Raw genomic sequence first — 14047 nt, 5'->3', positions numbered from 1 at the left:
GTAAGTTTTAGTGCGATGGGGACCATAGTTTTTGTTTTTGTTTTTGTTTGTTTTGGTATTACATCTTTCAAAAACTGTAATGAGTGCTTATATGTGGCAGCCACTATTGATATAAGAAAGAAAAGCCATGGTACAATTCTGAAAGAGGTCCAAATAGTTATAGTAAAACATTGTAATTGTTACCAGCCAACTGCAGTGAAATTAAGTCTTAAATGTTCTTGGAAGTTAAAGACGTCAAAGAAGAATGATCTTTCCAGCAGAGGCTTACGGGACAGAAGTGTTTTGGAGGCACAAGTGAAGGGTGCCTAGCTCAGGAGGATGGAACAGCCTGTGCAAAAGCACAGAAGCAAGGACATAGCCACACGACCCCAAACGCACACATGCACGAATCCTGCTGAGCGGAGACTGGATCAAAGGAAACACAGATTGTACAAAGGGAATGGGTGAACCTCTGTGTAATTATGCAAAAGATAGGTAATGATCAAGCATGTTTGAACTTATATGTTAGGTTCCCTGGAGCAAAGTGGAGAGTAGAGGGGAAGAGGAATATGACTGGGCAGAGGAATTGGAATGGAGGCTATTGCAGAGAAGCTGGGGGTAATGAGAAGAAGAAAGAAGATAGAGAAGTTAAAAAAAAGTAACAGTTAGGTAAAATGCATAGGCAATGGCATTTGGTAGAACATGGGGGATAACATGGAGAGAAGACAAGGACCTTGCCTATCTTGTTCATAACTGTCTCTCCACCACCTTGAAGTATGTCTCATCTAGGTTCCCAGGAAGCAGTTGTCAAATGAGAGAAAGGGAGATGAATATCCAGGGGCCTCCTGGGCTTCTAGCTGGAGCAGAGTCTTATGCCAGTCCCAAAGGAGGGACATGGAGAGGACACTAACGTCCGTATTCATCTGTGAACTGCTGGACATGCAGGCGATTTCCAGAAGAATAAGCCACAGGACATACAATATAAGGGTGTGGGTAGAAAAGGAAAAAGAGATGATGAAAAGGAAATGCCAAATATGACTGCAGGAGCACAGGAAGAGGATTAGGTTAGGGGAGGTTAAAAATCACACGTCAAGAGAGACATTTTCAAGCTGAAATGTTTGAAAGGGTAATTTGTCCAGAGAGTTCAATGAGAACAAAGTATGGAAAAATTGGTGGGCAGCTTAGGGAGGCTCAGGAAAGAGTATAATCAGTGCTGGGGTATGAAGGTCCCTTGCCTTCTTATGCAGACATGTCAGAATTAGAGGTTGGCTTACATTTCAAGTTATTATAGAAACTCGGTGGCTTTGTGAATCTATAACCTAAGGAAGATAAAGGCAGTATATGGAATGGTAATTTTAATAGTAACAACCAGTATTCAGATCAGAGATTGAGGCTACTAAACAAGAATAACAACTAAAAAAAAAAAAAAAAAAAAGAAAAAGAAAAAGAAAAAAAAAGACTAACACCTAGCTTTGGCCAGTTGCTCACTGGTTAGAGCACCCACTTGTGCACCAAAGTGTGGTGATTTCAGTTCCTGGTCAAAGGCACATACCTGGGTTGCAGTTCATCCCCAGACCTTGTCAGGGTGAGTGTGAGAGGCCACCAATTAATGTGACTCTATCACATTGATGTTTTTCTCTCTCCCCCCCCCTCCCTTCTTTCCACTCTCTCTAAAAATTCAATAGAAAGAATATCCTTCTGTAAGAATTCACAATAACAAAAAAAAAATTAAAAAGGAAAGAATAACACCTAAATGTGGAGTTAATACCACCATGAAAAACAAACTGATTTGGATCATAGATTTTTATGTAGAATAGATAATTTTCAAATTGTGTGGTTAATATTAATCATTAAATATTTTAGAGAAACATGTATCTCTTGAATGAATAACTTTGTGACACACAAGTGGACAAGTCATTCCTACATATTACATTACGGTCAATGACCATCCCCACACATGGTCTAATTTAGATGGTCCTTAAAGGTTTTCAGAGGGTGCTCTCAAATATTAGTTGTGTAAAAAGTGCCAAAGGTGCTTGATAACAGTCTATTATTTAATTCAAGAGGGCCCGGGAATTAGCCTTTCAACAAACACCCTCATGTGACTCTGATACAGACATGAAGTGATGTGATCTTACTTGGAGAAGCATTGCCTTAAAAATCAGTTTAGTGCTACTTGCATTTTTTAGCTGGTGTTCTTGCTCCCTCAGGTGGTATAATTTGGAATTGCATGTTTCAGAGTTCCTGTCACTGATTAGAAACTAGAGCTCCACAACTTATCTACCAGTTCATCTGCTTTTAGGTAGCCATGCTGCCAACCGACAAATGCCAAGTGCAGAATTAGCATTCCTCTCCATCCAAATAAGATGAGTAGAGAAACCCAGAAAATGTTATATGTGACATTCCACAATTTAGAAAAACTGTGGCCAAAACATTAGCTATTGTTTTATTTTATTTATTATTTAAGAATTTTGGAAGTGTTTAGTAGAAGAGTACTGAAGAGTTATTTGGTGCAGTATTTTCATGGACCAAGTGTTGATGCTTTGCTTGAGTTCTCCCTCTGGGAATCGTTCAGGATTCAGAAGATACGTTTTAAAATAAGAAGGGCTCAGGGTGTGTAATGCTCCTTTGAATTTTTTATTTGCTACATTTTTTTGTGTGTGTGTAATGAAAAGGATATAATTGATTAACATGCTGAAGTGTGTGAGGATTAAAGAGTGAGGGGTAGGAATTACTTCTTTCTCGCCTCCTCCCTCCGTGACTTCTGGCAGCCATTCTACAGACTAAACACCCCCCCCCCCCCCCCGGGGGGGAAGCTCTGTGACTGGTATGGTGATAAGTGGAACACCATTCCCATAAGAGAGAACTATCTAGCCAACCACGGCCTGGCGGAGAGGGTCCAAGCCCTACGTGCTGGGCAGGCTATCAGTGCCCAAAGGAGATGGGGCAGGGTAGCCTGCAGGGACATCCTAATGGAGAGGATGGCACCTGACCTGGAGCCCCTAATAAAGGCTACTTCTTAAGTACGTACCTTTGTCCAACCGTGTTGCCTATTTACAGACCATACCATTGTCTGTTCTGTGAAATTCTTTTGAAACAATTATCTGAACTTACTGTGGTTCTCTTATCCATTCATTCAGTACTGATTCATTCAGTATGCGTCAGGCAGTGCGCTAAGTGTGGGCATACAAAGTCAAATGGGGACCGCTTGGTCTGTGTCCGCAAGGAGCTCCGACTCTCTGATAGTTAGTGACAGACAAGAAACAACTACCTGAAATAGGTAAAGGAATTGTACATTGAGGTAAGGGCTTGCAGGAAATAAGTAGGAAGGTGAGGGAGAGAATAACTTGGTGGGGTAGGATCAGACCTACTTTTGTGAAGGTGTCTGGGAAGGCCTCCTGAAGAAAATACAAGCTACTGTGTTTATTGTGTTCAAGGCTATTTTAAGTGCTTTGCATGTGCTAACTATGTTAATCCTCACGACTCTACCAGGGAACGTACCATTAGTATGCCCATGTGACAGGTGAGGAAACCGGGGCACAGAGACATTAAGTCACAACACCTAATTGGTAAGTGGTGGAAACTGGATTTACCGTATTTTTCGGACCATAAGACGCACCGGACCATAAGACGCACCAGTTTTTAGAGAAGGGAAATGAAGAAAAAAAGATTCTGAAACAAATAGTGTCCTATAATATTTTATGTGCATTAAAACCCAACATCACAGTCATAAACACATGTAATCAACCCTGTAAAGTAAACAGCAGCATTTAGAACCATTTTAGAGCCGGGCAAGCACACAGAGACCACACAGAGCCGGGCAAGTAAAAAAACTTTTTTTTAAAAGTATATGTGTAGGCTATATTTGGACCATAAGACGCAGGGACTTTTCCCCCCCACTTCTGGGGGGAAAAAAGTGCGTCTTATGGTCCGAAAAATACGGTAAGTCTACACTGCCAGGCCCCAGAACCCGCTCTCATGAACACCCTGATGGCCATTCCCTATCCAGGCAGAGGGAGGAGCATGCACTAAGTCCCCGAGGCAGGAAAAAGTGCCAGGAGACTAAGGCATTGGGAAAGACCTGTGGGGAACGGCCCGGAGATAGTGGGAGCGCCTGGGGGAGTTAGAGTTGAGGTGAGGCCCTTCAAGAACAAGGTAAGAAGGTTTGGATTCCATTCTGAGCACAGTGGAAAGTCGGGCAGGTTTTAAGCCGGCTTCTCAGGTGATGAGATGCCTTCTAACAAGGTAATTCTTGCTGCAACTTGGAGAATGGATTGCAGGCAGGAAAGGACATAGGAAGGCCAGTTAGGAAGAGGTCACAAGATTTTGGCAACAGAGATGGGGAAGACACCGGAACAGATTTTGGAGGTAGAATGAATAGCACCTCCCATGATCACGTGCCCCCATCCAGTGGAGGAGGTGGGGGCCGGCCCATTATGCTTCCCCAGGGGCAGGCTCCTTTCCAGTGGGTGTTACTATGGAAACCAATTGCAGGAAGGGGAGAGTCCCTGAGGGCATTGGAAAGAACAGAATGCTATTGCCCCCAGCACCATAGCACTGCCGGTTGGTGGGTGGGTGGCAGAAAGGTCTCTCTCCTGTGCATGCGTTCATTTCACAGCTGAGGACACTGAGCTCAGGGAAGGTGAGTGATTAATTGCCTAACTAGTTAGTTGTTTACTTGGGAGTAAAACGGATGTGCTTTTCCTTGACCTTCACAGGTGCATAACTGCTTTCTACTTAAGACAGACAAATTTAACTTGTGAGGTTATTTCCCACCAATTCTAGGGCACTGGTGTACTTTGGTACAGACTGAAAACTTTCTTCATCTAAAAAAAATATATTTTTATTCATATCAGAGAGGAAGAGAGAGGGAGGGAGAGATAGAAGCACCAGTGATGAGAGAGAATCACTGATCAGTTGCCTGGTGCACGCCCCACACTGGGGATCAAGCCCGCAACCTGGGCGTGTGCCCTGACCGGGAACTGAACCGTGACCTCTTGGTCCACAGGTCGACCCTCAACCATGGAGGCACGCCAGCCCTTTGATTTAAAATAACTTTCTTTGAGGGCAACAATTCTCATTTCCCAACACACGGTCAAATGCTGTTGCTATGGAGACGTTCCCTTCTCTCCTTACATGTGACACAGTCAGAGGGAAGGACCAGGCAGTAAGCTCACGTCTCACCTGACTGGGTCACCTTCCCAGCCCTCCTGTTTGCCTGCGGGGATTCTTGCCCTTGATCATCACAGGTAGCCCTGGTGTGAGCGAGGTTACAGAGAAGGTCAGGGAACTGCTGAACACCTGGGGCTGCAAGGAACTTGCTGGAAGCAGAAAACAGGAGGAGGCTGCATCTAAGCAAATGTCTCCTTTATCCGCAGCCAATTAGAGTTTTCCACGAAAAATCTCCAAAGTTTTCTTAAAGGAGCTAAGCAGGTCCTGGAGGGTTCAATTAATCTTACCAGGGCCTTCTGTCCGGTGAAGAAGATGACATTTTTTTTTTTTTTTTTTTTTTTTTTTTTTTTTGCAGTGCCGAGTGGTTGTTTGGCAGCTGAAACTTCAGGTGGAATTCATAATCGAAGCTGATGTCTGGGATCCGTGGATGAGCCAGGAATGAAGTGTATCCGAAGGCATCCATGCCACTGGACCTGGGCTGAGTGATATTAATAGCTGTGGAAAAATCCAAGCCCAACTGTTAAAATAAACCTGTCCCCATGAAGTTGTGAAGGGAGGGTTTGCTGATGCAGCTGGCCAGACGGTCTGTTTACTGTCACATTAATGACACTCGAGTGCCCTCAGCACTGAGCCACGGAGGGACTCAACAGGGGATTTCAGAACCAGAACCAAGGAAGGGCAGTGTTGTGGGATCCTGTGTGTATACTTCCGCTCCCAAACCCTTTCTACATAATGGAGAGTTTGCTTAAAAGAGCAAAGCCTTATAGTTTGAAGACTAATTTTAGAAATAGAGAAGATCCCTGGCAGACCAAGGGTTGACCCAGGTGCTTTGTAAACAGGATTTGGCATCCAAACACTGACTAGGACTAAGAGAGGAGTTCACAGCTTGGAACACACCGTGTGCTTCGGATCCTGCCCCTTTGCAGAGCGGAAGCCCTAGGTCAGGGGCAGGAAAGCCAAAAAGGGAATGTGATCAGTTTCCGTGAATGATGAGAACTTTCCGTGAAGTGAAAAGCCATTGTCTAAAAGAAATGTTCATCCCTACTGTGCTGTTTGTTAGATCATGAAAGCATGGGTTTCAATAGGCCTGGAACAATAAAAAGCCTTCATAGAAACAGGAAGTGGTAAGAAACAGAAGTTCAGCACTGGCTGGTGTGTTCAGTGGTTAGAGCATCTGTCTCCCCCCCCCCCCCCCCCCCCCCCTCCCCCACACCAAAGATCACAGGGTTGATTCCTGGTCAATGGCATGTACCTGGGTTGCAGGTTCAATCCCTAGCTCTGATCCAGGCACGTGCGAGAGGTAACCAATTTAATGGGCCTCTCTCTCATCAATGTTTCCCTCTCTCTCTTTCCCTCCTACCCTTCCTACACTCTCTCTGAAAATCAATGGAAAAAATATGATAGGGTGAGGATTAACAAGACAAACAAACAAAAAACACAAAGAAATCCCAGAAGTTCAGGGGACAGTGCGGACAAAATAGAATTGAATTGAGGGGTGCTATCAACCAGCCAGCCGCTCTTTTCGTCCCAACTCTGTCTGATCTTGCACCCACATTTTCTCCTTCACTGCTGTTTCCTTCATCACTAGGCCCAGCTGGCTTCTATTTCCCCAGGCCAAGAGGGCCGCAGGAAGGGGGATTGCCACTCCCACCCCCGTCTGTTACGAATGGGGTTCCCAGGTTAAAGGATGTTCCTAAGGATCTATTTATATTGGTTCCAGAGTTTGCCAGAGGAAAGAAGAGATTGTTTTGATTACCTTTTATTGCTCACTTCTTCTCAAGAGATGTCTGGCTCTCCTGGGAAGCTATAAAGCTAGACTTTTTACAAGCCTTAAGAAATAGCCTCATTCTGGTATCCAACACTTAAAACGGAAGAGCTTGTTATGTCTGGTTATAACTGTTTATATAGCAGATGATTGTGCTATCCTGGGAAAGATGATGCAAGTTATCGGAGGCTTTTATTTCTGTTTGTTTCATATAACTATCCAAATCGGGTAATTGTGCGGAGTAAGTTGAACGCTTCATTTTAATATTTAATATCTAATTAAAATCTGATCATTTTATTCTTTGGGAAGTGTGGCCTAACTTTTTTTTTTCTTTTTTTTTTTTTCTGGAAAACTCACCAAAATCTAATGTGGGATTTGGAGACCTGTCGCCTTTCACATTTATTTTTCTATCTGGTGGCTTGTGTTCCAGAAATAATGAGACTTTTCCCATCAGCTCTTCCACTCTCCGTAGTTCAGGGAAGTGAAATGTATTGCAAGCGAAATAAAGTAAAAACACTGACAGTGTTTTACCATTGGCAATCCAAACAGTGAAAATAGAATTCAGTGAAATGTAGTAATAAAATAGAGGATTGACTTAAAACATTTCTTCCTGTTTGTAATTTACAGTGGAGTTGAAAGTTACCGTACATTTAGGTTATATCAACAAATCTATCACATGTATTTCACCGTCAGACCCTGTGCTAGATGCTAGTGACACAAAGGCAACAAAGCACAGATAACGCGATCATTAGTTCCTGGATTCCCATCCTCCAGGAACTAGTGTGTGGCCAATTTATTCAACAGAACCGGGCTGAAAATTGAGGCTTGGCTGCTGAGCAGCAATTCCCCCGACAGATGAAAGGGGAAAATCATTTCAGATGCAAAGAACAGCATGTCCCAAAGCGGGGAGGCCAGAACAGCATGGCGTGTACCCAGGAAACTCATGGAGTTTGCAAACTGCAAAGTATAAAAAGGAAGAGAGCAAGCAAATGAAACGACATCGCCAGGCGAGAGTCTCATCACGAAGGGCATTCTATTTTCTCCACCTTTGGGTTGGCGGGCGGTGACCAAAGTGGCCTTTTAGATCTGTCCCTTGGGTGATGACATGGGAAGCTCAGATCAGAAGAGAGAGCTGGAGGACGAAGCTCTGGTCAACATGAAAAACAGGACTTTGATGATGTCAAGAAATAGGACCATGAGTTAAGGTTATACTGAACTGTAAATGTAAGACAATTTATGGGTAACTTGTTAAAAAAAAAAAGGTAATGGTGTGATGTTTATCTGAATAAACAGTGCTCTCTGACTTAAGTTTATGACACAGTTTTACACTCGTCGAAAGAGGTACAATGTATTTTGAAACAGGAGGATAACAAAGCCCACAGGAGTGGGCCTGTCACTCGCCTTAGTCTGAAGCTATGCTGTTCGGTAGCATTTCAGCCTGCCCATGTGACCATGGAGCACTTGAACGGTGGCGAGGCCTGACCTAGATGGGTTTAGTGCAGAGAAAAGAATGTGAACCATCTTATTAATAATAGTTCATATGCATTACATATTGGCTTAGCCGAAACCAGTTTGGCTCAGTGGATAGAGCGTCGGTCTGTGGACTGAAAGGTCCCAGGTTCAATTCTGGTCAAGGGAATGTACCTTGGTTGTGGGCACATCCATGGTAGGGGGGGGGGTGTGCAGGAGGCAGCTGGTTGATGTTTCTCTCTCATCAATGTTTCTAGCTCTCTATCCCTTCTCCCTTCCTTTCTGTAAAATATCAATACAATATATTAAAAAAAAAAAAGCCCATTGCTTTATTTCTATACAAATACAAAAGACAAGAACTGGGGTTGATTTTCACCTGGATTCTGTTTTCTATATGGTTGTGTGTAACCTCCACAGAGTGGACACCAGGGAGCGCTGAGCCAGTGAAAATGCACATCAGTTCTTCCTCCTCTGTCACGTATTTTAATGAAGCAAGCAGATGGTGGATGGATTTTCCCCCTGGAAACTGCTGATTTGGAAGACTCCAGTATGCCAGTTTTTGCAAGCACGGTGTTCAGCAGCACATAGTACCTCAAAACATACATTTTACTTCATCAGGAAAACACCTTTGCCCTTAGGCAGATGGATAAATCTGCAAAAGACACAAGACTACTGCTTGCCTCTCTAGCTTTCTTTTGTAGATTTGGGTATAAACAATGTTCCTCTCTCTTAGTTTGTAGCTTCTTAGTAGCATAGAAATAGATTTAGCTCCATATCCTGCACAAATGCAATTGGGTTATAAAAACCATGTACACAATCATTGTTTCTATCTCTGCTGCTGAACAAGCTCTTTGTGGGGTGTGCTTCCACGCTGTTCAGCATTATCATTTACAAACACAACAGTGGTAACCTACACATATGATGTTCATTTAAAGAAACAGAAATTAGTCTCTTCTGAGATGTTACTAAGAGTAATAGGTGATTGTGGCTTGTACAGAAAACCACACACTTACCTATCATTTCTGAACCAGGGTGGTACTCAACACAATCAAGTTTTCTCTATTCAAATGGGTATACAATATTTATTTCAGCCACAGGTAAAAACATGAAATAAAGATCACCGGTTGATTGCCAATTCCTGCTGATACTAAATCATTCAAACGGTCTATGTAGATATGTAATTCCTACCATTCTCACTTCTTCATCTGTCAGAGATGAAGCAGAATTTTACATTAGAATATGAAAATGTAGAGCATCATTATTCTCATCCACCAAGGAAATGGGAAATGATCAGAATTCAAAGTAGCACCTTCTTTTTAGATTCATAATTCTTAGAAATTAGTGCCATCTTCTGGCTCCTCAAAGTACTGCTTTAAATCTAAACCAGATGCTGGCAGGGTTTTTGCAGTACCATGAAGTGTACATTTGAGTCACATTGTAGCATCTGCATTATAGTTTATGGCATAAATGTTAGGAATGGTAGCCTGTACCATGTATCTATAATCCACATTACATAAACTGTTCAGTTTATACCAGATTAAATATGCTTTGTAGTTTATCGTGATAAAATCCCCAGATATTTCATACTTGGAATACAGTGTATTCTAGAACTGATGTGTTTGGAACACTTTTCTCAGTCCTAACTCATGAGCTTCTTCTTGATAGTGGATTTCTAGTTAAGAATTTAAGAAATATCAAGGTTGGAGCGGGTCATCATTCAAGTGCTGTGGAAGTACCTTTTAGCCTTTTAATCTATTATTTTGTGAGCCATGCATTTGAAAATTTATAAATACTCTATGTTTTTATATACTCTAAAGTAATAAAACAATAGCAATTGCAATACCTACTATGTTTCAGTTGCTTGGTACAGTATCTGAATTACTTTGTTTCTTATAGAAACTCCAATGAAACATTGTTATTCTTATATTCCTGTTTTATAGATGAAGAAACTAAAGCTCAGAGAGATTGAGTCACAGAGCTAAAAACTGAAAGAGTCAGAATTTAAATCCAGGTTTATTTGATTCCCAAGCCTGTGTTCTTTTTCTTTCTTTCTTTTAAAAAAATATATTTTATTGATTTTACAGAGAGGAAGGGAGAGGGATAGAGAGTTAGAAACATTGATGAGAGAGAAACATCGATCAGCTGCCTCCTGCATGGCCCCTACTGGGGATTGAGCCTGCAACCAAGGTACATGCTCTTGACCAGAATCAAACCCAGGACCCTTCAGTCCATGGGCCGATGCTCTATCCCCTGAGCCAAACCTTTTAGGGCAAGCTGTGTTCTTTCTAATGATGGCTGGAATATCATTGACGTTGGATGATTAAAATAATGTCAAACATGGGAAGATGTTTTATATTATTAAAGTTAGTACCCCTCACAAATTAGTTTCATAAATTTTATTCTATTCCCTTCATACCCCTCCTGTCCCTCCTGCTCCCCCTCCCCCAAGTCCTGGGTCATAGATTTGTAAAAATTGGTAGGATTCACATTCTTTCTTCCATATTCCCTCTTTCATGCTTAGAAGAAATATAAACTTATTAATTGCCTTACAGTGCCAAAAACTTAATTGGTACTCAATATATACCAGTGAATTTACCAATAAATAGGTTTTAGTGAGAACTCAATTATTTTCCAATTAGGTAAAAAATATGAGTGTATGAGTGAAAAATAGTATTTATAAAATAATATGGTTAAAAAGATCAGTATGTTTTTAAGAATTTTTAAGTGTTTGAATTTTTGGGAACACACACACACACATACATACACACACACACACACACACACGTGTACATATATTGATATATTCTGAATAAGTAACTGTAATTTTCATTTTTGGTTTTGGTATGGTGTAGAAACAGTTTAGAAATAGCAAAAAAATGAAAAAGTACCCAAAATAATAAAGATGATTTATCAAAAAAACCACATATACTTTGTGAGAGGGAGAAAAGAAAGAATTTGGGAGCTCTAAAATCATGCTAGAGTATTATTTTTGAATGGAACAAATCTTGTTATACATAATAGGCCCAAGACTTCTTGTACTAATGGTGAGCAGATGCTAGCTTCAAATGATGATGTAAACAAAACCATGAAAAATGACTAGAAGATTAAGAGTTAGAGAAACAGTATGAAAACAACAATCAGGAAAGTTAATAAAATGAAATATTTTATTTGCTATAGCATGAAATACCTGGAATAAAACTTCATTTATTATATTAGTTTTCTCAGTTTCAGGCAACAGAAACCAACTCTGGCTATCTCATGTGGGAACGCAATTTGTGGGCAGATAGATAGACTACCTCATAGATTTGGTGGAAAGACAGGAGAGCCAGTGGGGGACATAGGCAGAAATAAAGGAATCTGGGCAGCTCGAACATAGCCAAGTTCACATTGTGTGAACAGTGTTGTTAGGATGTAGGCGCTGGATCTCTAAAACTGGGGACAGCTATGTGGCCATCTCAGTTACACATAATTTCCAAATATCACTCTGCCTTTGGATTATTTCCTTAGCATTTAAGTCTTGGGGAAAGCATCTCACTGGCCTATCCTAGGCCATGAATGTGCACATAAATAGAAAGGTGCTGTGTAACCAAAAACAAGAACAAAAGCAAAACATAACACGCAGTGAATGTCTCTCACGGACCTTTGGTTACCCAGTGTCAACATGCACCAGTTTTCTCGTACTTGTATGCTTAAACCAAAACTTCCTTCTATGACAAAGGAGCCAAGGATGTACAATGGAGAAAGGACAGTTTCTTCAATAAATGATGGGAAAATTGGATGGCCATATGCAGGAGAATAAAACTGGACCACTATCTTATGCCACACATAAAAATCAACTCAAAATGGATTAAATGTAAGACTGAACGTAAGACTGAAACCATAAGACTCCTAGAAGAAAATGTGAGTTGTGAGCTCCTTGACATTGGTGTTGGGGATGATTTTTTGGAATTGATTCCAAAGCAAAGGCAACCAAAGCAAAAATAAACAAGTGAGACTCTATCAGACTAAAAGGACAGCATCAACAAAATGAATAAGCAAACGACCAAATGGGAAAAAAAACACACACATTTGCAAATCATTTATCTGATAAGGGGTTATTATCCAAAATACACAAAGAACTAATGCATTTCAATATACAAAAAAGGAGAAGCAAATAATAATTTAAAAATGGTCTAGGGATCTGAATAGACATTTCTCCAAAGAGAACATACAGGTGGTTAAAAGCTAAATGGAAAGATGCTCAGCATTACTAACCATCAGGGAAATTCAAACCAAAATCACCCGACACCTGTTAGAATTACCACAAAGACAAGAAATAAAAAGTGTTGGTGAGATTGTTGAGAAAAAGGAACCCTTGTACACTATTGTTGGGAATGTAAATTGGTGCTGCCACTATGGAAAACATTATGGAGGTTCTTTAAGAAATTAAAAATAGAACTACCCCATGATTCAGAAATTCCACTGCTGGGTATTTTTTCAAAAATATTAACTTGAAATATGCACTCTCATGTTCATTGTATCATTATTTACAAAAGCCAAGATATGGAAACAACTGAAGTATCCATGGATGAATGGATAAAGGAAGTGTGATACATACACATACAAATACACACAAACACGAATACATTCAGCAGTTACAAAGGAGATATTGCCATTTATGACAACATGGATGGGCTTCGAATGCATTATGCTAAGTGAAATAAGTCTGACAAAGAAAGACAAATATCACATGATCTCACTTATATGTGGAATCTAAAACAAAAGTAAACAGAAACAGACTTCATAGATACAGAGAACAGATTTGTGGTTGCCAGAGGAGGTGGGGTGAGGGCTCAGTAAAATGGGTGAAGAAGGTAAGAAGATACAATTAGTCATGGGGGTGCAATGTAGAGCATGGTGACTATAGTTAGTAATATTACATTGCATATTTGAAAGCTGCTAAAAGGTAGATCTTAAAAGTTGTCATCATAAGGACAAATGCTGTAATTATGTATGGTGTTAACTAAATTACTGTGGTAATCATTTCATAATACATAAAAATATGGAATCACTATATTGTATACCTAAAATTAATAAAATGTTACATGTCAATTATACCTCAATAACAAAAACAAAACAAATATAAATTTCCTTCTAATATAACAATACTCTATATAATATAAAAAAGTTGCACTTTTGTCCAAAATGGAGTTTTCTTAAAGTCTTTTTTTTTTTTTTTTTTTTTTTTTTTAATTGCACTTTGTTCCAAGTCCAAGAGCTCAGCCTAGTGGCCATTCATCCTCACTATGTTGTGATTCTGTCCTGTTAGGAACTGAGTCTTAACATTTACTAAACACAAGTGCTTTACATAGCGACCAGGCTGCAGGTGACAACAGCAAGGAGAGGAAAGTCTGAGTTATTTTCCTTGTGGTTTGCTGCCCACTTAGTCCACAAGCGGTGGCTCAGAGGAAGAAATGGGATATAGGGAACTGATTATAAAAGGGGGACAGGAAAGACGTTCGGGGAACAGTGAGGTCACCCAAGGACTAGCAACAACTGAACAGCTGAAGGCACCCACCAACTGCTGAGGCTGAAAGGAAAGACGTGTTGTAAAAGAGGGAGCTGGGCCCATGGGGAGGGCCACTCATCAGAACAGGGGACCACGGCAGGGAATGGGGAGAC

The 14047-nt window shown here is 40.8% G+C and overlaps 1 protein-coding gene across 1 annotated transcript in view; it reads right to left on the bottom strand.

Annotated features, from left to right (window-relative positions):
* EYS (eyes shut homolog) overlaps positions 1-14047 on the bottom strand; it is a 1188193-nt gene that overhangs the window by 64670 nt on the left and 1109476 nt on the right. Inside the window, 2 exon segments of the mRNA XM_036415133.1 lie at positions 5439-5498; positions 5501-5646. Coding sequence (XP_036271026.1) covers positions 5439-5498; positions 5501-5646 — 206 coding nt within the window.

The sequence above is a fragment of the Pipistrellus kuhlii genome, unplaced genomic scaffold, assembly GCF_014108245.1.
Source record: "Pipistrellus kuhlii isolate mPipKuh1 unplaced genomic scaffold, mPipKuh1.p scaffold_m20_p_5, whole genome shotgun sequence".
Taxonomy (NCBI): Eukaryota; Metazoa; Chordata; class Mammalia; order Chiroptera; family Vespertilionidae; genus Pipistrellus; species Pipistrellus kuhlii.
Note: the sequence above shows the minus strand (reverse complement) of the source record. Positions and strands in the feature narration are given on the sequence as shown.